Source organism: Hemitrygon akajei, chromosome 26 (assembly GCF_048418815.1).
Source record: "Hemitrygon akajei chromosome 26, sHemAka1.3, whole genome shotgun sequence".
NCBI lineage: Eukaryota > Metazoa > Chordata > Chondrichthyes > Myliobatiformes > Dasyatidae > Hemitrygon > Hemitrygon akajei.
The window spans coordinates 53526029-53551209 of NC_133149.1; the positions used below are offsets into that span (position 1 = coordinate 53526029).

The window sequence follows — 25181 nt, forward strand, 5'->3', positions numbered from 1 at the left end:
GCAGGTGAACTCCACCTCATCCCCTTCGTTCACCACGTCCTTGTCAGCGTCGATGGTCGGGGTCTCGGGGGGGACTGCCGGGGGGGGGGGAAGAGGAAGGCGGCTTTAGACCGAGAGCGGGCCAAGACGGGCGCCTGCCCGGCACCGACGCCCCCTCTGAGGCGTCAACCTATCGCTCTCAGGGCGCAAAGGGAATTGCACGGAGGAACACTTATCGAGGGGGGCTTTAGGACCCGGGGGGAGGGGGGGGGCCACCCGTCGTGTCTGCGGGGGAGGGGTCCGAGGTCAAGAGTAAAAATATAAACGTGCGGACAGTGAAATAGACACAATTAGAGAAATATCAGTCGGCTACCTTTAATGCGCTGACAGCACCCATCAACAGAAGGGAAATACTGCAGATTCAGCGGCAGCTCCTGGTCTCCCCCCACCGGGTCCTGAAGTCCCACCCTCACGACCCAAACCCTTTGTAGGCCGGTAGGAGAAAGTGAGTGCGCGCAGCGAACACCTCGGAGGGAGCGTCAGTTACCGCCACGCGGCCAAGCCCACGCGTCGCCGCCCCCCCCCCCAGCCAAGGGGGTCAGGGGTCAAAGGCAACGCGCTTGCCGGCCAACAGGTACGTCGTTTGGAATCCCGCTCCGGCGACTGGAACCCCAGCCGGTCGCAGGGAGGAGCTGGCCCCACCCCCCCACCCCCGTTCAACCGGTTCCCCGCCGCGCAGCGCACTCACCTCCCCCACCCGCCCCCGCCCTCCCCGCCGCGGAAGGGGCATCGCCTCCTCCGCCACAAGAGCCGCTGAAGGACGAGAGGAGGTTCTTTATCGAAACATATAAAATGACGACAGGGAGAGGCCAGGTAGAGGCGGGAAAGTTGCCTCCACTGTTCGGTGGGGCTAGAACTAGGGGACACAGCCTCAAGATTGGTGGGGGGGGGGGTGGATAGGTCTAGGGTGACGATTCCCACAGGGTGGTGAATCTGTGGAATTCTCCGCCCGATGAGGCAGTGGGAGGCTACCCCACTAGATATATTTAAGGCAGGGTCGGATAGGTTTTTGAGGAGTAGAGGGATTAAGGGTGACGGGGAAAAGGCAGGGAGGTGGAGATGAGTCCGTGGTCGGATCAGCCGTGATCTTATCGAACGGCGGGGCAGGCTCGACGGGCCGGATGGCCGAGTCCGGCTCCTGTTCCTTACGTTCAGACGCTGGAAATCTCGGGCAAGGCCCACCACACGAGCCGAGGCGGCTCAGAAAGTCAGGCAGAAATGAATAAACAGTTTTGGGCCCAGGCACTTCATCGGGACCGGAAATGAAGGCTGAAGAAACTGGGGGGGGTGGGGGTGGGTGGGGGGAGGTCCTCTTCGATTCTAAATCTTTCTGCGACTTCACCCCTTCTCACCGCTGTGGGATAACGTCGACTCTCTCATTTGCAGCCTCTCGTGATTCAGGATCGCAGGCTTACGTAGAGGAAGGCACCAAGTTAAATTAAAATTTAAGACGATAGTTTTAGAGTTGGTGGGGAAGGATAAGGGTGTGCGAGGTTTTCTGTCCATTTCTCTGCGCCCCCCCTCCCTCCCTATGCTTCCGGATGTCTGATTTTGGACGCAGAAGTTCTGCCGACAGCTCACGATGGGACTCACTTCTCAGCACAGTCCCATCGCAGTTTCGTGTGTCGCACCGTACCGCTGCCTCAAAATAAAAACAAGTTTCATGCCGTGTGTGAGCGATGATAAACCTGATTCTGATCCGGGTCTCCGTTGTGGACTGAGAGTGGGAGGGCGGGCAGGGATAGGGGGGAATCATGTTGGGGAAAGGGGCAGGGATAGGGTGGAATCATGTTGGGGAAAGGGGCAGGGAGAGGGGGAATCATGGTTGGGAAAAGGGGAAGGGAGAGGGGGAATCATGGTTGGGAAAAGGGGAAAGGAGAGGGGAATCGTGGTTGGGGAAAGGGGAAGGGAGAGGGGAATCATGGTTGGGGAAAGGGGAAGGGAGAGGGGGAATCATGGTTGGGGAAAGGGGAAAGGAGAGGGGAATCGCGGTTGGGAATAGTGGAAGGGAGAGGGGAATCATGGTTGGGAAAAGGGGAAGGGAGAGGGGAATCATGGTTGGGAAAAGGGGAAGGGAGAGGGGAATCATGGTTGGGGAAAAGGGGAAGGGAGTGGGAAGCACCAGAGAGACAATCTGTAATGATCAATAAACCGACTGTTTGGAATCGAATGAGCCAGCCTGGTGTCTCGGGGCTGGGTGTGTCTGCACCCGCGTCACCACCCTCCCTGCCCCGGCACTCTTTCCCTACCGTCCCACACCCCCTCCCGCGGGCACATAACCCCCTCGCCATTCCCAGCCTCCTTTGCCTCCCGCCAGATCTGCAAACTCGTTGACAACAGTTCCAGCGAACTATATCAGTGCCCAAGTCTTTCCGGCATAGTCCGGTCCTGTGAGTTGACCTGGAACATTTATCAGCGATTATAAACCCGATTCGGGACCTGACTCCCCTGAACCTGCGACGGACGTTCTCCGGCAGGAGAGTCAGGCTCCTGCCGAACTCTACGTGCTCCGAAACTTGCGGCGGCCCGCGACTGAACACCGGTGCAGTCAGTACAATTTCATCCATCGCACCTCAGGTAACGTAACTCTTCTTTAAAAATCAAATGCCACTTGTGGCGGGATCGTTAAATTCCCTGCGGTTGCTATGGCGATCACGTATCCCATCATCCTCGGTCCCTGACACCAGAAGGACTGAGGCTGGGGTGAGGGGGCGTTGGTGGTGGTGGTGGGGGGGGCACAAGAATACGTCGCCAAAGTTTCCCATGATGTCAAAGCCATACGGGTAGCTACCGTCATTTCTTCACCAGGGGTTGGGTGGCTGAATATTACCCCCTCCCCCGCCACAGCCATTCCCCGCTTTGTGGGGAGGGGCTGGTCAGCAGGTCAAGAAAATCAAAATACATCTTCTCCTTCCAGGAAAGAAACACCCTTCCCTCCATTCCGCTCTTCTTCAAATCCTCACTTTGATTTCTTACCTGTTCTCCTCACCTGCCTATCACCACTTCTCTGGGTACCCTTCCTCCTTCCCTTTCTCCCACGGTCCACTCTCCTCTCCTTTCAGATTCCTTCCCCTCCAGCCCTTTACCTTTCCCACCCATCACCTCCCCCTGGTGTCCCTCCTCCTTCCCTTTCTCCCACGGTCCACTCTCCTCTCCTGTCAGATTCCTTCCCCTCCAGCCCTTTACCTTTCCCACCCATCACCTCCCCCTGGTGTCCCTCCTCCTTCCCTTTCTCCCACGGTCCACTCTCCTCTCCTATCAGATTCCTTCCCCTCCAGCCCTTTACCTTTCCCACCCATCACCTCCCCCTGGTGTCCCTCCTCCTTCCCTTTCTCCCACGGTCCACTCTCCTCTCCTATCAGATTCCTTCCTCTCCAGCCCTTTACCTTTCCCACCCATCACCTCCCCCGGTGTCTCTCCTCCTTCCCTTTCTCCCACGGTCCACTCTCCTCTCCTGTCAGATTCCTTCCTCTCCAGTCCTTTACCTTTCCCACCCATCTCCTCCCCCTGGTGTCCCTCCTCCTTCCCTTTCTCCCACGGTCCACTCTCCTCTCCTATCAGATTCCTTCCCCTCCAGCCCTTTACCTTTCCCACCCATCAGCTCCCCCTGGTGTCCCTCCTCCTTCCCTTTCTCCCACGGTCCACTCTCCTCTCCTATCAGATTCCTTCCCCTCCAGCCCTTTACCTTTCCCACCCATCACCTCCCCCTGGTGTCCCTCCTCCTTCCCTTTCTCCCACGGCCCACTCTCCTCTCCTATCAGATTCCTTCCTCTCCAGCCCTTTACCTTTCCCACCCATCACCTCCCCCGGTGTCTCTCCTCCTTCCCTTTCTCCCACGGTCCACTCTCCTCTCCTGTCAGATTCCTTCCTCTCCAGTCCTTTACCTTTCCCACCCACCTCCTCCCCCTGGTGTCCCTCCTCCTTCCCTTTCTCCCACGGTCCACTCTCCTCTCCTATCAGATTCCTTCCTCTCCAGCCCTTTACCTTTCCCACCCATCACCTCCCCCTGGTGTCCCTCCTCCTTCCCTTTCTCCCACGGTCCACTCTCCTCTCCTATCAGATTCCTTCCTCTCCAGCCCTTTACCTTTCCCACCCATCACCTCCCCCTGGTGTCCCTCCTCCTTCCCTTTCTCCCACGGTCCACTCTCCTCTCCTATCAGATTCCTTCCTCTCCAGTCCTTTACCTTTCCCACCCATCACCTCCCCCGGTGTCTCTCCTCCTTCCCTTTCTCCCATGGTCCACTCTCCTCTCCTGTCAGATTCCTTCCCCTCCAGCCCTTTACCTTTCCCACCCATCACCTCCCCCTGGTGTCCCTCCTCCTTCCCTTTCTCCCACGGCCCACTCTCCTCTCCTATCAGATTCCTTCCTCTCCAGCCCTTTACCTTTCCCACCCATCACCTCCCCCGGTGTCTCTCCTCCTTCCCTTTCTCCCACGGTCCACTCTCCTCTCCTGTCAGATTCCTTCCTCTCCAGTCCTTTACCTTTCCCACCCATCTCCTCCCCCTGGTGTCCCTCCTCCTTCCCTTTCTCCCACGGTCCACTCTCCTCTCCTATCAGATTCCTTCCTCTCCAGCCCTTTACCTTTCCCACCCATCACCTCCCCCTGGTGTCCCTCCTCCTTCCCTTTCTCCCACGGTCCACTCTCCTCTCCTATCAGATTCCTTCCTCTCCAGCCCTTTACCTTTCCCACCCATCACCTCCCCCGGTGTCCCTCCTCCTTCCCTTTCTCCCACGGTCCACTCTCCTCTCCTATCAGATTCCTTCCTCTCCAGCCCTTTACCTTTCCCACCCATCACCTCTCCCTGGTGTCCCTCCTCCTTCCCTTTCTCCCACGGTCCACTCTCCTCTCCTGTCAGATTCCTTCCTCTCCAGCCCTTCACCTTTCCCACCCATCACCTCCACCTGGTGTCCCTCCTCCTTCCCTTCCTCCCATGGTCCACTCTCCTCTCCTATCAGATTCCTTCCTCTCCAGCTCTTTACCTTTCCCACCCATCACCTCCCCCTGGTGTCCCTCCTCCTTCCCACAGTCCACTCTCCTCTCCTATCAGATTCCTTCCTCTCCAGCCCTTTACCTTCCCCACCCATCACCTCCCCCTGGTGTCCCTCCTCCTTCCCTTTCTCCCACGGTCCACTCTCCTCTCCTATCAGATTCCTTCCTCTCCAGCCCTTTACCTTTCCCACCCATCACCTCCCCCTGGTGTCCCTCCTCCTTCCCTTTCTCCCACAGTCCACTCTCCTCTCCTATCAGATTCCTTCCTCTCCAGCCCTTTACCTTCCCCACCCATCACGTCCCCCTGGTGTCCCTCCTCCTTCCCTTTCTCCCACGGTCCACTCTCCTCTCCTATCAGATTCCTTCCTCTCCAGCCCTTGACCTTTCCCACCCGTCACCTCCCCCTGGTGTCCCTCCACCTTCCCTTTCTCCCACGGTCCACTCTCCTCTCCTGTCAGATTCCTTCCTCTCCAGCCCTTTACCTTTCCCACCTATCACCGCCCCCTGGTGCATCTCCCCTATCCCTCTCCATAGACGCTGCCTGACCTGCTGAATTCCTCCAGCATTGAGTGTGTGTGTGTGTGTGTGTGTGTGTGTGTGTGTGTGCATGCGTGTGCGTGCGTGCGTGTGTGTGTGCGTGTGCGTGTTGTGTGTGTGTGCGTATGCGTGCTTGCGTGTGTGTGTGTGCGTGCGTGTGTTGTGCGTGCGTGCGTGTGTGTGTGTTGTGCGTGCGTGCGTGTGTGTGTGTGTGTGCATGTGTGTGTTGTGCGTGCGTGCATGTGTGTGTGTTGTGCGTGTGTGCGTGCGTGCGTGTGTTGTGTGTGTGTGTGTGTGTGTGTGCATGTTGCTCTGGATTTCCCCTCGGCTGTGGGCCCTCGAGGAGGATGCCGGGATTGAACTCCCGACCCTGACGCTCTGCACTGTGCTAACTGCTGCGCTACCGTTGGCCTATCTCGGTGTACGCTGCTGCAGTAACCTACTGACATAATGAACCTCTACTCTGACAGAGATTGACAGAACAGTGAAATAAAAAAGCATTGTCAAATTTACAATGCACCTCCGGCGTATAAAGAGAAGAAATAATGCCAGGTTGCCAGTGTAACAAAGCAGAAGTTTGACGAGTGGTTGACTGGAATAGATATCTTATGAAACGTCAAACATTATAACTTGAGTGGCTCGCTCAGACGACAGACCTCTCAACCCTTCAGTCGCACGTTCGTCGCACGGAGACCCGAAGCCTATTTCCAGAAATATGCCAGGTATCTCCCAACTTCGGATGAGAAACAAGGCTGGAGGTGAATAATTGCATTCATTCAAAGATAAATTTTTGTCAACATTTTTAAAAAAAAATTATTTTCGAATGAGTACAGTTATTCATTTTTAGCCTTGTTTTCTTTTAATCAGAACTATAAAAGTTTCATTACAGCACATATACTCAAGACTCTGTGGTTACTACCGTCTATGCGTGGCCTAGTGGATAAGGCATCGGCCTAGTGATCTGAAGGTCACTGGTTCGAGCCTCAGCTGGGGCAGCGTGTTTGTGTCCTTGAGCGAGGCACTTAACAACACATTGCTCTGCGACATCACCGGTACCAAGCTGTACGGGTCCTAATGCCCTTCCCTTGGACAACATCGGTGGCGTGGAGAGGGGAGACTTGCAGCTTGGGCAACTGCCAGTCTCCCGTACAACCTTGCCCAGGGCCTGCGCCCTGGAAACTCCAGGCGCAGATCCGTGGTCTCTCGAGACCGACGGACGCCACCCACTACCGTCTATAAAGCAGTCGACACGCGGGGGGGGGGGGACCAACGCTGACAGAAGTCCCCCAGTGTGCCCGCCCTGACCACGTGCTCCCTCTCCAGGGAGAGCCGGGCACGGGGGTATCCTCGGAAAAGGGGCAGGCAGTTATCCCGGCCGGCGCCGGCGCCCACCTCGACCCGCGGGTGGCGGGTCTTGGCCAGGCCCAGGACTCGCCGGCCTGGTTGAAGCAGGTCCGTCGGCAGCGGCCGGCCGTCAGCACACCAGCACCGTGCTCCTCCGAGGGGCATTCACGGCCTGGGCGGGGCGTATGACTCCGTCTTCCTCGCCCCCCACCGAACCAGGGGAAGGGTACGGCCAACCTCCGCTTGTTTCCCCAGCGACGTCCGGCCGCCGGCGATCAGGGGGGACACCTGACGGGTGGCCGCCGAGGGGAAAGTGGCGGGGGGGGTGGGGACACAGACTTACAAAGCGCAGGTCTTCGTAAAAGCCCTGCTGGGGGGTGGGGGGGGAAAGGTTGAAGATGCAATTTTAAATGTTAAGATTCGGGACAGGCGAGTAAGAACTGGGCGGGGGGGTGGCGGGTTGGGTGGGTGCACGGCGTCACGGTGCTGATTGGGGTGGGGGGGGTGGACCGAACCTCCAGGGGGCAGCGGCAGTGTTCCGTCGAGGGCGGGCGCGCGCACATCTTCTGCAGCTGGTGCACGAAAGGGATTTATAAACCGCGCACGGAAAGTTGTCGCCCTCTGCCTGGTTGGCGTGTCAAGCAGACTCCTTCCGGTGAAGATTTATCCAACTGTGCGGAAGTTGAGAAGGAACGGCTGATCCTAGGGAACGTAGGGAATCGTCTAGGGAACGGCTTCAGGCGCGCTGACACTTAGAAATCCAGTGCGCGCACGTCTCTTCCGCCGGGCAAGAAAGAGAACGGGTTTGCACGGCACGGGAATTTTGGGCACGCCGGCCGTCGCAAGCTCGAGGGAACTTCGATCAGCAGTAGGAGGGGCCGGCGGAGTTTCAGTTTCCTGGGCGCCATCACCTGCAAAGATCTAACCTGGCCCCCCCCAACACCCTGACGGCATCACGAAGAGAGGCAAGCCGTCAGCCGCACGTCATTGAGAGCTGGAGGGCGTCTGGCACCGAAGACCCTGCTGGGGGCTCCAGGAGCCCACAGGGATGAACCAATGTGGACAACCTCGGAAGGCTCCCACTTGGCACTTAAAAGAACAGCTTCTTCCCCTCCGCCATCGGATTCCTGAATGTCCCACGAGCCCGTGAGATCTCCCTTTCGCTAACTTCGCTCACTTCATGGCCCTGTTGCAGTTTTCACCCGCAGAAACGCCGCTCACCGGACATAAATCTATATTATTTTGCGCGCGCTCGGCGCCGTTCTCTCCAAACTTGCGCGTGGAAATCACAAGGTACTCAAGCCACCCCGTCTGGCGCCAGAGATCCCTCCACGGGCAAAGTTTGGTCCGGACCTCCTGACCGCGCCCGCGTGATCGGCCGAGTAGAGACGTGCCTTAACGAGTGGGCGCCGGGCGATCAGAAACCACGTTCTGGTTGGAGCTGACGCCTCGCCCGCTCCAGAGGGAGCCGGGCTCGATCCTGACTTCTGCCTGGAGTTTTTCACGTTCTGCTTGTGACCCCCCCCCCCCCCACCTCCGCTGCTCCACTCACATCCGAAGGCGTGCAGGGTGTTAACCAGCAGGAGCAGGCTGCGTTCAGCATTTCCACGGTCCGTCGTCCATTGAGCAGTCACCGTCCGAGAGATTTTCTAAGTGTGCCGGCAGGAAACAGAACCTGAGGCGGTGGTGACACGTAAGTACTCTGATTAAAAAAATTGCACTTTAAACTCTGCCCTTCAAACCGAAAGGAGAAACTCTGGATTTGCGTGCTTTTTATAAGGACCCTGCACCCTCTGCCTGGTAGAGGTTGCGGTAAGGCGAGGGTCAGCACGAAGGCCGGTTGCCGATAGAGCGCAGACTGTCCGGGCGAGGGTTGACGGAATGTCCGAAAGGGTGCAGCCCGCCCGCGCGAGGAGATCTTTGAAGAGCAGAGTCTGCGCTGGAATAGCAGATCACCAGGGCCGTTTCGATCACCGGAGATACGGGGCTGAGCTGGCGAAACGCGGACACCAATTAAAGGACAGTCGGTGCACGGACTTCAAAGCGTCAGGCGCCAGCTTGAACTTTCGACTGACGTTTACCGGCGGCCTGCGTCGTAAACGGCGGTTGTTCCTGGGACTCAGGTTTAGCAGAGGGTCGATATGCGTAACTGCTAGGCAGTTCTGGGTGGAAACGGCGTTTTTCTTCAGCTGAAAGAGTTCAGATCGGGGTGGGTGACACGCCGTCCTCCCTGTGGACAGGTAGAGCAAAGCACGCTCGAGGGACCAGGGAGGGTTGTCCGGGTCCTGCTTGTCGGTGCCCAGCGTCGACTCAGGGGTGTGCAAAGGATGCTGGGAATGGCGAGGTTGGAGCACCGCGGGAGGGGTGTGGGACGCTGGCGTGGGTCCAGACACACCCAGCCCTGAGACACCAGGGAAGGTCACTTGATTCCAGATGACCGGTTTATTGCTCATTACAGAATGTCTCTCCAGTGCTTCCCACTCCCTTCCCCTTTTCCCCAACCATAATTCCCCTCCCCCTTCCTTTTCCCAACCATGATTCCCCTCTCCCTTCCCCTTTTCCCCAACCATGATTCCCCCTCTCCCTTCCCCTTTCCCCAACCATGATTCCCCTCTCCCTTCCCCTTTCCCCAACCATGATTCCCCTCTCCCTTCCCCTTTTCCCAACCATGATTCCCCCTCTCCCTTCCCCTTTTCCCAACCATGATTCCCCTCTCCCTTCCCCTTTCCCCAACCATGATTCCCCTCTCCCTTCCCCTTTTCCAACCATGATCCCCCTCTCCCTTCCCCTTTTCCCAACCATGATTCCCCTCTTCCTTCCCCTTTTCCCAACCATGATTCCCCTCTCTCTTCCCCTTTTCCCCAACCATGATTCCCCTGTCCCTTCCCCTTTTCCCAACCACGATTCCCCTCTCCCTTCCCCTTTTCCTAACCATGATTCCCCTCTCCCTTCCCCTTTTCCCAACCATGATTCCCCTCTCCCTTCCCCTTTTCCCAACCACGATTCCCCTCTCCCTTCCCCTTTTCCCAACCATGATTCCCCTCTCCCTTCCCCTTTTCCCAACCATGATTCCCCTCTCCCTTCCCCTTTTCCCAACCACGATTCCCCTCTCCCTTCCCCTTTTCCCAACCATGATTCCCCTCTCCCTTCCCCTTTTCCCAACCATGATTCCCGGGAATCACTGCTGCCACTCACCGAGGACCGTGATGGTGGCGTAGGCTTCCTGCGGAGGGTCGGTGTAGAGCTGGCAGACGTACTTCCCCTCGTCGACCAGGGAGACGTTGGAGAGGGAGACCCGCAGCTCGCTACTGGAGAAGTTCACCAGCTGGAACCGGTTATCCTTCAGAGCTGCAGGGATCAACGTGGACATCGTCAGCCAGACGGCGGGGTGCAGCCGCGCGAGCGTCAATCTTAGGAAATAAAAGGCCAGGAGGCACAGGGGGCAGACCGAGGCCATTTGGCCCATCGAGGCTGCTTCCCGATACCATCATGGCTGACCTACTATCCCTCTCAAACCCCATTATCCTGTCATTGACACCCCATGAACCTATCAACTTACGTTTTAAATAAAGCCACTCTATCTGTGTCCTCTGGTCCGAGACTCCCCCACTACAGGAAACATCCTCTCCACATCCACACTATCTGTGTCCTCTGGTCCTAGACTCCCCCACTATAGGAAACATCCTCTCCACACCCACTCTATCTGTGCCCTCTGGTCCCAGACTCCCCCACTATAGGAAACATCCTCTCCACACCCACTCTATCTGTGCCCTCTGTTCCTAGATTCCCCCACTATAGGAAACATCCTCTCCACACCCACTCTATCTGTGTCCTCTGGTCCCAGACTCCCCCACTATAGGAAACATCCTCTCCACACCCACTCTATCTGTGTCCTCTGGTCCTAGACTCCCCCACTATAGGAAACATCCTCTCCACATCCACTCTATCTGTGTCCCCTGGTCCTAGACTCACCCACTATAGGAAACATCCTCTCCACATCCACTCTATCTGTGTCCCCTGGTCCTAGACTCCCCCACTATAGGAAACATCCTCTCCACATCCACTCTATCTGTGTCCCCTGGTCCTAGACTCCCCCACTATAGGAAACATCCTCTCCACACCCACTCTGTCTGTGTCCCCTGGTCCTAGACTCCCCCTCTATAGGAAACATCCTCTCCACATCCATCAGAAAGGAGATATAGGAGCCTCAGGACCCACACCACCAGGTTCAGAGACAGTTATTACCCCTCAACCATCAGCAAGGAGGTACAGGAGCCTCAGGTCCCACACCACCAGGTTCAGGGACAGTTATCACCCCTCAACCATCAGGAAGGAGGTACAGGAGCCTCAGGACCCACACCACCAGGTTCAGGAACAGTCATTACCCCTCAACCATCAGGAAGGAGGTACAGGAGCCTCAGGACCCACACCACCAGGTTCAGGAACAGTCATTACCCCTCAACCATCAGGAAGGAGGTACAGGAGCCTCAGGACCCACACCATCAGGTTCAGGGACAGTTATTACCCCTCAACCATCAGGAAGGAGGTACAGGAGCCTCAGGACCCCACACCACCAGGTTCAGGGACAGTTATTACCCCTCAACCATTAGCAAGGAGGTACAGGAGCCTCAGGACCCCACACCACCAGGTTCAGGGACAGTTATTACCCCTCAACCATTAGCAAGGAGGTACAGGAGCCTCAGGACCCACACCACCAGGTTCAGGGACAGTTATTACCCCTCAACCATCAGGAAGGAGGTACAGGAGCCTCAGGACCCACACCACCAGGTTCGGGGACAGTTATTAGCCCTCAACCATCAGGAAGGAGGTACGGGAGCCTCAGGACCCACACCACCAGGTTCAGGAACAGTCATTACCCCTCAACCATCAGGAAGGAGGTACGGGAGCCTCAGGACCCACACCACCAGGTTCAGGGACAGATATTACCCCTCAACCATCGGGAAGGAGGTACAGGAGCCTCAGGACCCGCACCACCAGGTTCAGGAACAGTTATTACCCCTCAACCATCACAGGAAGGAGGTACAGGAGCCTCAGGACCCACACCACCAGGTTCAGGAACAGTTATTACCCCTCAACCATCAGGAAGGAGGTACAGGAGCCTCAGGACCCACACCACCAGGTTCAGGAACAGTCATTACCCCTCAACCATCAGGAAGGAGGTACAGGAGTCTCAGGACCCACACCACCAGGTTCAGGAACAGTTATTACCCCCCAACCATCAGGAAGGAGGTACAGGAGCCTCAGGACCCACACCACCAGGTTCAGGAACAGTTATTACCCCCCAACCATCTCACTCCTGAACCGGAGGGGATACCTTCACTCGCCCCAACTCTGAGCTGTTCCCGCAACTAATGGACTCATTTTCAAGAACTCACGTTCTTGATATTATTAATTCTTTCTCTCTTATTGCAGATTTTTTTCTGTCTGTCCTACTGGGTAGTCACGATTCTATCAGGTTTTCCGTATTTAACTGAATGCCCACAAGAGAATGCATCTCAGGTTTGTATGTGGTGACAGACGCCGTGTGCGCGTCGACGAGTTTCCGCTCAGTTGGGATCGGGAGACGTACGTCGGACTTCCCTGAAGTAAATGGTCTGTCGGCTGGGATTGAGCAGCTGGATGACGGAGTCGTCGTTGTTCTTCACCCGGCAGCTGATGGTGGCCACTCCCCCCTCCACCACCTCCACGTCGTCCGTCTCCAGGTTCTGCGCGTCGACTGCAGCGGAGAGAAGAGACCCGTTAGGATCGGGACGCACCGCGGCAGGGGGCCTGCGTCACCGTGGGAGACGTCAACCCCGTAACCCCGCCCTCCTCCCAGAGTGCAGCGCCCACTGAGGGGTAGGGGGGAAACTCTGACACTGCGAAACATTGTGGCCTCACAGCCACCACACCCTCTGACAGACCGTACACACCGTCACTGACAGATCCACACCGTCACTGACAGACCGTACACACCGTCACTGACAGACCCACACCGTCACTGACAGACCCACACCGTCACTGACAGACCGTACACACCGTCACTGACAGACCCTCACCGTCACTGACAGATCCACACCATCACTGACAGATCCACACCATCACTGACAGACCCACACCGGCACTGACAGACTGTACACACCGTCACTGACAGACCGTACACACCGTCACTGACAGACCCACACCGTCACTGACAGATCCACACCGTCACTGACAGACCGTACACACCGTCACTGACAGATCCACACCGTCACTGACAGACCGTACACACCGTCACTGACAGATCCACACCGTCACTGACAGATCCACACCATCACTGACAGACCCACACCATCACTGACAGACCGTACACACCGTCACTGACAGATCCACACCGTCACTGACAGACCGTACACACCGTCACTGACAGATCGTACACACTGTCACTGACAGACCGTACACACCATCACTGACAGACCCACACCGTCACTGACAGACCCACACCGTCACTGACAGATCCACACCATCACTGACAGACCGTACACACCGACACTGACAGATCCACACCGTCACTGACAGACCCACACCGTCACTGACAGACCGTACACACCGTCACTGACAGACCGTACACACCATCACTGACAGACCCACACCGTCACTGACAGATCCACACCGTCACTGACAGACCTACACCATCACTGACAGATCCACACCGTCACTGACAGACCCACACCGTCACTGACAGACCGTACACACCATCACTGACAGATCCACACCGTCACTGACAGATCCACACCATCACTGACAGACCCACACCGTCACTGACAGATCCACACCATCACTGACAGACCCTCACCGTCACTGACAGACCGTACACACCGTCACTGACAGACCGTACACACCATCACTGACAGATCCACACCGTCACTGACAGACTGTACACACCGTCACTGACAGACCGTACACACCGTCACTGACAGACCCACACCATCACTGACAGATCCACACCGTCAGTGACAGACCCACACCGTCACTGACAGATCCACACCGTCACTGACAGATCCACACCGTCACTGACAGACCGTACACACCGTCACTGACAGATCCACACCGTCACTGACAGACCGTACACACCATCACTGACAGACCCTCACCGTCACTGACAGACCCACACCGTCACTGACAGATCCACACCATCACTGACAGACCGTACACACCGACACTGACAGATCCACACCGTCACTGACAGACCCACACCGTCACTGACAGACCGTACACACCGTCACTGACAGACCGTACACACCATCACTGACAGACCCACACCGTCACTGACAGACCGTACACACCGTCACTGACAGACCCACACCGTCACTGACAGACCGTACACACCGTCACTGACAGACCGTACACACCGTCACTGACAGACCATACACATCGTCACTGACAGACCGTACACACCGTCACTGACAGATCCACACCGTCACTGACAGATCCACACCGTCACTGACAGACCGTACACATCGTCACTGACAGACCGTACACACCGTCACTGACAGATCCACACCGTCACTGACAGACCGTACACATCGTCACTGACAGACCGTACACATCGTCACTGACAGACCGTACACACCGTCACTGACAGATCCACACCGTCACTGACAGATCCACACCGTCACTGACAGACCCACACCGTCACTGACAGACCGTACACACCGTCACTGACAGATCCACACCGTCACTGACAGATCCACACCGTCACTGACAGACCCACATCGTCACTGACAGACCGTACACACCGTCACTGACAGATCCACACCGTCACTGACAGACCGTACACACCGTCACTGACAGATCCACACCGTCACTGACAGATCCACACCATCACTGACAGACCCACACCGTCACTGACAGATCCACACCTTCACTGACAGACTGTACACACCGTCACTGACAGACCGTACACACCATCACTGACAGACCTACACCATCACTGACAGACCGTACACACCGTCACTGACAGACCGTACACACCGTCACTGACAGATCCACATCGTCACTGATAGATCCACACCGTCACTGACAGATCCACACCGTCACTGACAGACCGTACACACCGTCACTGACAGACCCACACCATCACTGACAGACCGTACACACCATCACTGACAGACGCACACCGTCACTGACAGACCCACACCGTCACTGACAGACCCACACCATCACTGACAGACCGTACACACCGTCACTGACAGACCGTACACACCGTCACTGACAGACCCACACTGTCACTGACAGATCCGCACCGTCACTGACAGACCCACACCATCACTGACAGACCGTACACATTGTCACTGACAGACCGTACACACCGTCACTGACAGACCCACACCATCACTGACAGACCGTACACACCGTCACTGACAGACCGTACACACCGTCACTGACAGACCCACACCATCACTGACAGACCGTACACACCGTCACTGACAGACCGTACACACCGTCACTGACAGATCCACACCGTCACTGACAGACCATACACACCGTCACTGACAGACCGTACACACCATCACTGACAGACCGTACACACCATCACTGACAGACCGTACACACCGTCACTGACAGACCCACACCATCACTGACAGATCCACACCGTCACTGACAGACCGTACACACCGTCACTGACAGACCGTACACACCGTCACTGACAGACCCACACCATCACTGACAGATCCACACCGTCACTGACAGACCGTACACACCGTCACTGACAGACCCACACCATCACTGACAGATCCACACCGTCACTGACAGACCGTACACACCGTCACTGACAGACCGTACACACCGTCACTGACAGACCCACACTGTCACTGACAGATCCACACCATCACTGACAGATCCACACCGTCACTGACAGACCGTACACACCGTCACTGACAGACCGTACACACCGTCACTGACAGACCCACACTGTCACTGACAGATCCGCACCGTCACTGACAGACCCACACCATCACTGACAGACCGTACACACCGTCACTGACAGACCGTACACACCGTCACTGACAGATCCACACCGTCACTGACAGATCCGCACCATCACTGACAGATCCACACCATCACTGACAGACCGTACACACCGTCACTGACAGACCGTACACACCGTCACTGACAGATCCACACCGTCACTGACAGACCATACACACCGTCACTGACAGACCGTACACACCATCACTGACAGACCCACACCGTCACTGACAGACCAACACCGTCACTGACAGATCCACACCGTCACTGACAGATCCACACCGTCACTGACAGACCCACACCATCACTGACAGACCGTACACCCCATCACTGACAGACCCACACCGTCACTGACAGATCCACACTGTCACTGACAGATCCGCACCGTCACTGACAGACCCACACCGTCACTGACAGATCCACACCGTCACTGACAGACCGTACACACCATCACTGACTGACCGTACACACCATCACTGACAGATCCACATCGTCACTGACAGACCGTACACACCGTCACTGACAGATCCACACCATCACTGACAGATCCACACCGTCACTGACAGATCCACATCGTCACTGACAGACCGTACACACCGTCACTGACAGATCCACACCGTCACTGACAGATCCACACCATCACTGACAGATCCACATCGTCACTGACAGACCCACACCGTCACTGACAGATCCACACTGTCACTGACAGATCCGCACCGTCACTGACAGACCCACACCATCACTGACAGACCGTACACCCCATCACTGACAGACCCACACCATCACTGACAGACCCACACTGTCACTGACAGATCCGCACCGTCACTGACAGACCCACACCGTCACTGACAGACCGTACACACCGTCACTGACAGACCGTACACACCGTCACTGACAGACCGTACACACCGTCACTGACAGACCGTACACACCGTCACTGACAGACCGTACACACCGTCACTGACAGACCGTACACACCGTCACTGACAGACCCACACCGTCACTGACAGACCGTACACACCGTCACTGACAGACCGTACACACCGTCACTGACAGACCCACACCGTCACTGACAGACCGTACACACCGTCACTGACAGACCGTACACACCGTCACTGACAGACCCACACCATCACTGACAGACCGTACACCCCATCACTGACAGACCCACACTGTCACTGACAGACCCACACCGTCACTGACAGATCCACACCGTCACTGACAGACCCACACCATCACTGACAGACCCTCACCATCACTGACAGATCCACACCGTCACTGACAGACCCACACCGTCACTGACAGACCGTACACACCATCACTGACAGATCCACACCGTCACAGACAGACCCACACCGTCACTGACAGACCGTACACACCATCACTGACAGATCCACACCGTCACTGACAGATCCACAACATCACTGACAGATCCACACCGTCACTGACAGACCGTACACACCGTCACTGACAGATCCACACCGTCACTGACAGACGTACACACCGTCACTGACAGATCCACACCGTCACTGACAGACCGTACACACCGTCACTGACAGACCCACACCATCACTGACAGACCCACACCATCACTGACAGATCCACACCATCACTGACAGATCCACACCGTCACTGACAGACCGTACACACCGTCACTGACAGATCCACACCGTCACTGACAGACCGTACACACCATCACTGACAGATCCACACCGTCACTGACAGACCCACACCGTCACTGACAGATCCACACCGTCACTGACAGACCGTACACACTGTCACTGACAGACCCACACCGTCACTGACAGATCCACACCGTCACTGACAGACCGTACACACCGTCACTGACAGACCGTACACACCATCACTGACAGATCCACACCGTCACTGACAGACCGTACACACCGTCACTGACAGACTGTACACACCGTCACTGACAGATCCACACCGTCACTGACAGATCCACATCGTCACTGACAGACCCTCACCGTCACTGACAGACCGTACACACCGTCACTGACAGATCCACACCATCACTGACAGACCGTACACACCATCACTGACAGACCCACACCGTCACTGACAGACCGTACACACCATCACTGACAGACCGTACACACAGTCACTGACAGATCCACACCATCACTGACAGACCGTACACACCATCACTGACAGACCCACACCGTCACTGACAGATCCACACCGTCACTGACAGACCCTCACCGTCACTGACAGATCCACACCATCACTGACAGACCGTACACACCATCACTGACAGACCCACACCGTCACTGACAGACCGTACACACCGTCACGGACAGATCCACACCATCACTGACAGACCGTACACACCATCACTGACAGACCCACACCGTCACTGACAGATCCACACCGTCACTGACAGACCCTCACCGTCACTGACAGATCCACACCATCACTGACAGACCGTACACACCATCACTGACAGATCCACACCGTCACTGACAGATCCACACCGTCACTGACAGACCGTACACACCATCACTGACAGACCCACACCGTCACTGACAGACCGTACACACCGTCACTGACAGATCCACACCATCACTGACAGACCGTACACACCATCACTGACAGACCCACACCGTCACTGACAGATCCACACCGTCACTGACAGACCCTCACCGTCACTGACAGATCCACACCATCACTGACAGACCGTACACACCATCACTGACAGACCCACACCGTCACTGACAGATCCACACCGTCACTGACAGACCCTCACCGTCACTGACAGATCCACACCGTCACTGACAGATCCACACCATCACTGACAGACCGTACACACCATCACTGACAGACCCACACCGTCACTGACAGATCCACACCGTCACTGACAGATCCACATCGTCACTGACAGACCGTACACACCGTCACTGACAGACCCACACCGTCACTGACAGACCGTACACACCATCACTGACAGACCCACACCGTCACTGACAGACCCACACCGTCACTGACAGATCCACACCATCACTGACAGACCGTACACACCATCACTGACAGACCCACACCGTCACTGACAGATCCACACCGTCACTGACAGATCCACACCATCACTGACAGACCCACACCGTCACTGACAGATCCACACCGTCACTGACAGACCGTACACACCGTCACTGACAGACCGTACACACCATCACTGACAGACCGTACACACCGTCACTGACAGACCCACACCGTCACTGACAGACCGTACACACCGTCACTGACAGACCCACACCGTCACTGACAGATCCACACCATCACTGACAGACCCACACCGTCACTGACAGACCGTACACACCGTCACTGACAGATCCACACCGTCACTGACAGATCCACACCGTCACTGACAGACCGTACACACCGTCACTGACAGATCCACACCGTCACTGACAGACCGTACACACCATCACTGACAGACCCACACCGTCACTGACAGACCCACACTGTCACTGACAGACCGTACACACCGTCACTGACAGATCCACACCGTCACTGACAGACCCACACCGTCACTGACAGATCCACACCATCACTGACAGATCCACACCGTCACTGACAGATCCACACCGTCACTGACAGACCCACACTGTCACTGACAGACCGTACACACCGTCACTGACAGATCCACACCATCACTGACAGACCCTCACCGTCACTGACAGACCGTACACACCGTCACTGACAGATCCACACCATCACTGACAGATCCACACCGTCACTGACAGATCCACACCATCACTGACAGACCCTCACCGTCACTGACAGACCGTACACACCGTCACTGACAGACCCACACCATCACTGACAGACCGTACACACCGTCACTGACAGACCCACACCGTCACTGACAGATCCACACCGTCACTGACAGACCCACACCGTCACTGACAGACCGTACACACCGTCACTGACAGACCCACACCGTCACTGACAGATCCACACCGTCACTGACAGACCCACACCGTCACTGACAGACCGTACACACCATCACTGACAGACCGTACACACCGTCACTGACAGACCCACACCGTCACTGACAGACCGTACACACCGTCACTGACAGACCCACACCGTCACTGACAGATCCACACCGTCACTGACAGACCGTACACACCGTCACTGACAGACCGTACACACCGTCACTGACAGATCCACACCATCACTGACAGACCCACACCATCACTGACAGATCCACACTGTCACTGACAGATCCACACCGTCACTGACAGACCGTACACACCATCACTGACAGACCGTACACACCGTCACTGACAGACCCACACAGTCACTGACAGACCGTACACACCGTCACTGACAGACCCACACCGTCACTGACAGACCGTACACACTGTCACTGACAGACCCACACCATCACTGACAGATCCACATCGTCACTGACAGACCCACACCGTCACTGACAGATCCACACCGTCACTGACAGATCCACACCGTCACTGACAGACCGTACACACCGTCACTGACAGATCCACACCGTCACTGACAGACCGTACACACCGTCACTGACAGATCCACACCGTCACTGACAGACCCACACCGTCACTGACAGATCCACACCGTCACTGACAGACCGTACACACCGTCACTGACAGACCGTACACACCGTCACTGACAGATCCACACCGTCACTGACAGACCCTCACCGTCACTGACAGATCCACACCGTCACTGACAGTCCCACACCGTCACTGACAGACCGTACACACCGTCACTGACAGATCCACACCATCACTGACAGATCCACACCGTCACTGACAGACCCACACCGTCACTGACAGACCGTACACACCGTCACTGACAGATCCACACCATCACTGACAGACCCACACCATCACTGACAGATCCACACCGTCACTGACAGACCCACACCGTCACTGACAGATCCACACCGTCACTGACAGACCCACACCGTCACTGACAGACCGTACACACCGTCACTGACAGATCCACACCATCACTGACAGACCGTACACACCGTCACTGACAGACCGTACACACCGTCACTGACAGATCCACACCGTCACTGACAGAAGTACACACCATCACTGACAGACCGTACACACCGTCACTGACAGATCCACACCGTCACTGACAGACCCACACCGTCACTGACTGACCCACATCATCACTGACAGATCCACACCGTCACTGACAGACCCACACCATCACTGACAGATCCACACCATCACTGACAGACTGTACACACCGTCACTGACAGACCGTACACACCGTCACTGACTGATCCACACCGTCACTGACAGACCCACACTGTCACTGACAGACCCACACCGTCACTGACAGACCGTACACACCGTCACTGACAGATCCACTCCATCACTGACAGATCCACACCGTCACTGACAGATCCACTCCATCACTGACAGTTCCACTCCATCACTGACAGACTGTACACACCGTCACTGACAGACCGTACACACCGTCACTGACAGATCCACACCGTCACTGACAGACCGTACACACCGTCACTAACAGATCCACACCGTCACTGACAGATCCACTCCATCACTGACAGATCCACTCCATCACTGACAGACTGTACACACCGTCACTGACAGACCGTACACACCGTCACTGACAGATCCACACCGTCACTGACAGACCGTACACACCGTCACTAACAGATCCACACCATCACTGACAGACCCACACCGTCACTGACAGACCGTACACACCATCACTGACAGATCCACACCATCACTGACAGACCGTACACACCATCACTGACAGATCCACACCGTCACTGACAGACCCACACCGTCACTGACAGACCCACACCGTCACTGACAGACCGTACACACCGACACTGACGGATCCACACCGTCACTGACAGACCGTACACACCGTCACTGACAGATCCACACCATCACTGACAGACCGTACACACCATCACTGACAGACCGTACACACCGTCACTGACAGACCCACACCGTCACTGACAGACCCACACCGTCACTGACAGACCGTACACACCGTCACTGACAGACCCACACCGTCACTGACAGACCGTACACACCGTCACTGACAGATCCACACCGTCACTGACAGACCGTACACACCGTCACTGACAGACCCACACAGTCACTGACAGACCGTACACACCGTCACTGACAGACCCACACCGTCACTGACAGACCGTACACACCATCACTGACAGATCCACACCGTCACTGACAGACCGTACACACCGTCACTGACAGACCGTACACACCGTCACTGACAGATCCACACCATCACTGACAGATCCACACCGTCACTGACAGATCCACACCGTCACTGACAGACCGTACACACCGTCACTGACAGACCGTACACACCGTCACTGACAGACCCTCACCGTCACTGAGAGATCCACACCGTCACTGACAGATCCACACCGTCACTGACAGATCGTACACACTGTCACTGACAGACCGTACACACCGTCACTGACAGATCCACATCGTCACTGACAGACCCACACCGTCACTGACAGACCCACACCGTCACTGACAGATCCACACCATCACTGACAGACCCACACCATCACTGAAAGATCCACACCATCACTGACAGATCCACACCATCACTGACAGACCGTACACACCATCACTGACAGATCCACACCATCACTGACAGACCGTACACACCATCACTGACAGATCCACACCGTCACTGACAGACCCACACCATCACTGACAGACCCACACGATCACTGACAGACCGTACACACCGTCACTGACAGACCCACACCATCACTGACAGACCGTACACACTGTCACTGACAGACCCAGACCATCACTGACAGACCATACACACCATCACTGACAGATCCACACCAACACTGACAGACCGTACACACCATCACTGACAGATCCACACCGTCACTGACAGACCCACACCATCACTGACAGACCGTACACACCGTCACTGACAGACCGTACACACCGTCACTGACAGATCCACACCGTCACTGACAGACCGTACACACCATCACTGACAGACCGTACACACCATCACTGACAGATCCACACCGTCACTGACAGACCGTACACACCATCACTGACAGACCGTACACACCGTCACTGACAGACCCACACCGTCACTGACAGACCGTACACATCATCACTGACAGACCGTACACACCGTCACTGACAGATCCACACTGTCACTGACAGACCCACACCGTCACTGACAGATCCACACCGTCACTGACAGACCCTCACCGTCACTGACAGACCCACACCGTCACTGACAGATCCACACCGTCACTGACAGACCGTACACACCGTCACTGACAGATCCACACCATCACTGACAGATCCACACCGTCACTGACAGACCGTACACACCGTCACTGACAGATCCACACCGTCACTGACAGACCGTACACACCGTCACTGACAGATCCACACCATCACTGACAGATCCACACCGTCACTGACAGACCGTACACACCGTCACTGACAGATCCTCACCGTCACTGACAGACCGTACACACCGTCACTGACAGACCGTACACACCATCACTGACAGATCCACACCATCACTGACAGACCGTACACACCGTCACTGACAGATCCACACCGTCACTGACAGATCCACACCGTCACTGACAGACCGTACACACCATCACTGACAGATCCACACCATCACTGACAGATCCACACTGTCACTGACAGATCCACACCGTCACTGACAGACCGTACACACCATCACTGACAGACCGTACACACCGTCACTGACAGATCCACAGCATCACTGACAGACCCACACCGTCACTGACAGACCCACACCGTCACTGACAGACCGTACACACCGTCACTGACAGACCGTACACATCATCACTGACAGACCGTACACACCGTCACTGACAGATCCACACCGTCACTGACAGATCCACACCATCACTGACAGACCATACACACCATCACTGACAGATCCACACCGTCACTGACAGACCATACACACCATCACTGACAGACCCACACCGTCACTGACAGAACCACACCGTCACTGACAGATCCACACCGTCACTGACAGACCGTACACACCGTCACTGACAGACCATACACATCATCACTGACAGACCGTACACACCATCACTGACAGACCGTACACATCATCACTGACAGACCGTACACACCGTCACTGACAGACCGTACACACCGTCACTGACAGACCATACACATCATCACTGACAGACCGTACACATCATCACTGACAGACCGTACACACCATCACTGACAGATCCACACCGTCACTGACAGATCCACACCGTCACTGACAGACCGTACACACCATCACTGACAGACCGTACACACCGTCACTGACAGATCCACACCGTCACTGACAGATCCACACCGTCACTGACAGACCGTACACACCATCACTGACAGACCGTACACACCGTCACTGACAGACCCACACCGTCACTGACAGACCGTACACACCGTCACTGACAGATCCACACCATCACTGACAGATCCACACCGTTACTGACAGATCCACACCGTCACTGACAGACCGTACACACCATCACTGACAGATCCACACCGTCACTGACAGATCCACACCGTCACTGACAGATCCACACCGTCACTGACAGACCGTACACACCATCACTGACAGACCGTACACATCATCACTGACAGACCGTACACACCGTCACTGACAGATCCACACCATCACTGACAGATCCACACCGTCACTGACAGACCGTACACACCATCACTGACAGAGTGTACACACCATCACTGACAGACCGTACACACCGTCACTGACAGACCGTACACACCATCACTGACAGACCGTACACACCGTCACTGACAGATCCACACCGTCACTGACAGACCGTACACACCGTCACTGACAGACCGTACACACCGTCACTGACAGATCCACACCGTCACTGACAGATCCACACCGTCACTGACAGACCGTACACACAGTCACTGACAGATCCACACCGTCACTGACAGACCCACACCGTCACTGACAGATCCACACCATCACTGACAGACCCACACCGTCACTGACAGATCCACACCGTCACTGAAAGATCCACACCGTCACTGACAGACCGTACACACCGTCACTGACAGACCCACACCGTCACTGACAGACCGTACACACCGTCACTGACAGATCCACACCGTCACTGACAGACCGTACACACTGTCACTGACAGATCCACACCGTCACTGA

The 25181-nt window shown here is 56.1% G+C and overlaps 1 protein-coding gene across 1 annotated transcript in view; it reads right to left on the reverse strand.

Annotated features, from left to right (window-relative positions):
- cadm1a (cell adhesion molecule 1a) overlaps positions 1-25181 on the reverse strand; it is a 450797-nt gene that overhangs the window by 149039 nt on the left and 276577 nt on the right. Inside the window, exons 4-6 of the mRNA XM_073029526.1 lie at positions 12502-12648; positions 10107-10259; positions 1-74 (exon numbers count right to left, since the gene is read on the reverse strand). The exon at positions 1-74 is cut by the window's left edge and continues 64 nt beyond it. Coding sequence (XP_072885627.1) covers positions 1-74; positions 10107-10259; positions 12502-12648 — 374 coding nt within the window. The remainder of the gene's footprint in view (positions 75-10106; positions 10260-12501; positions 12649-25181) is intronic.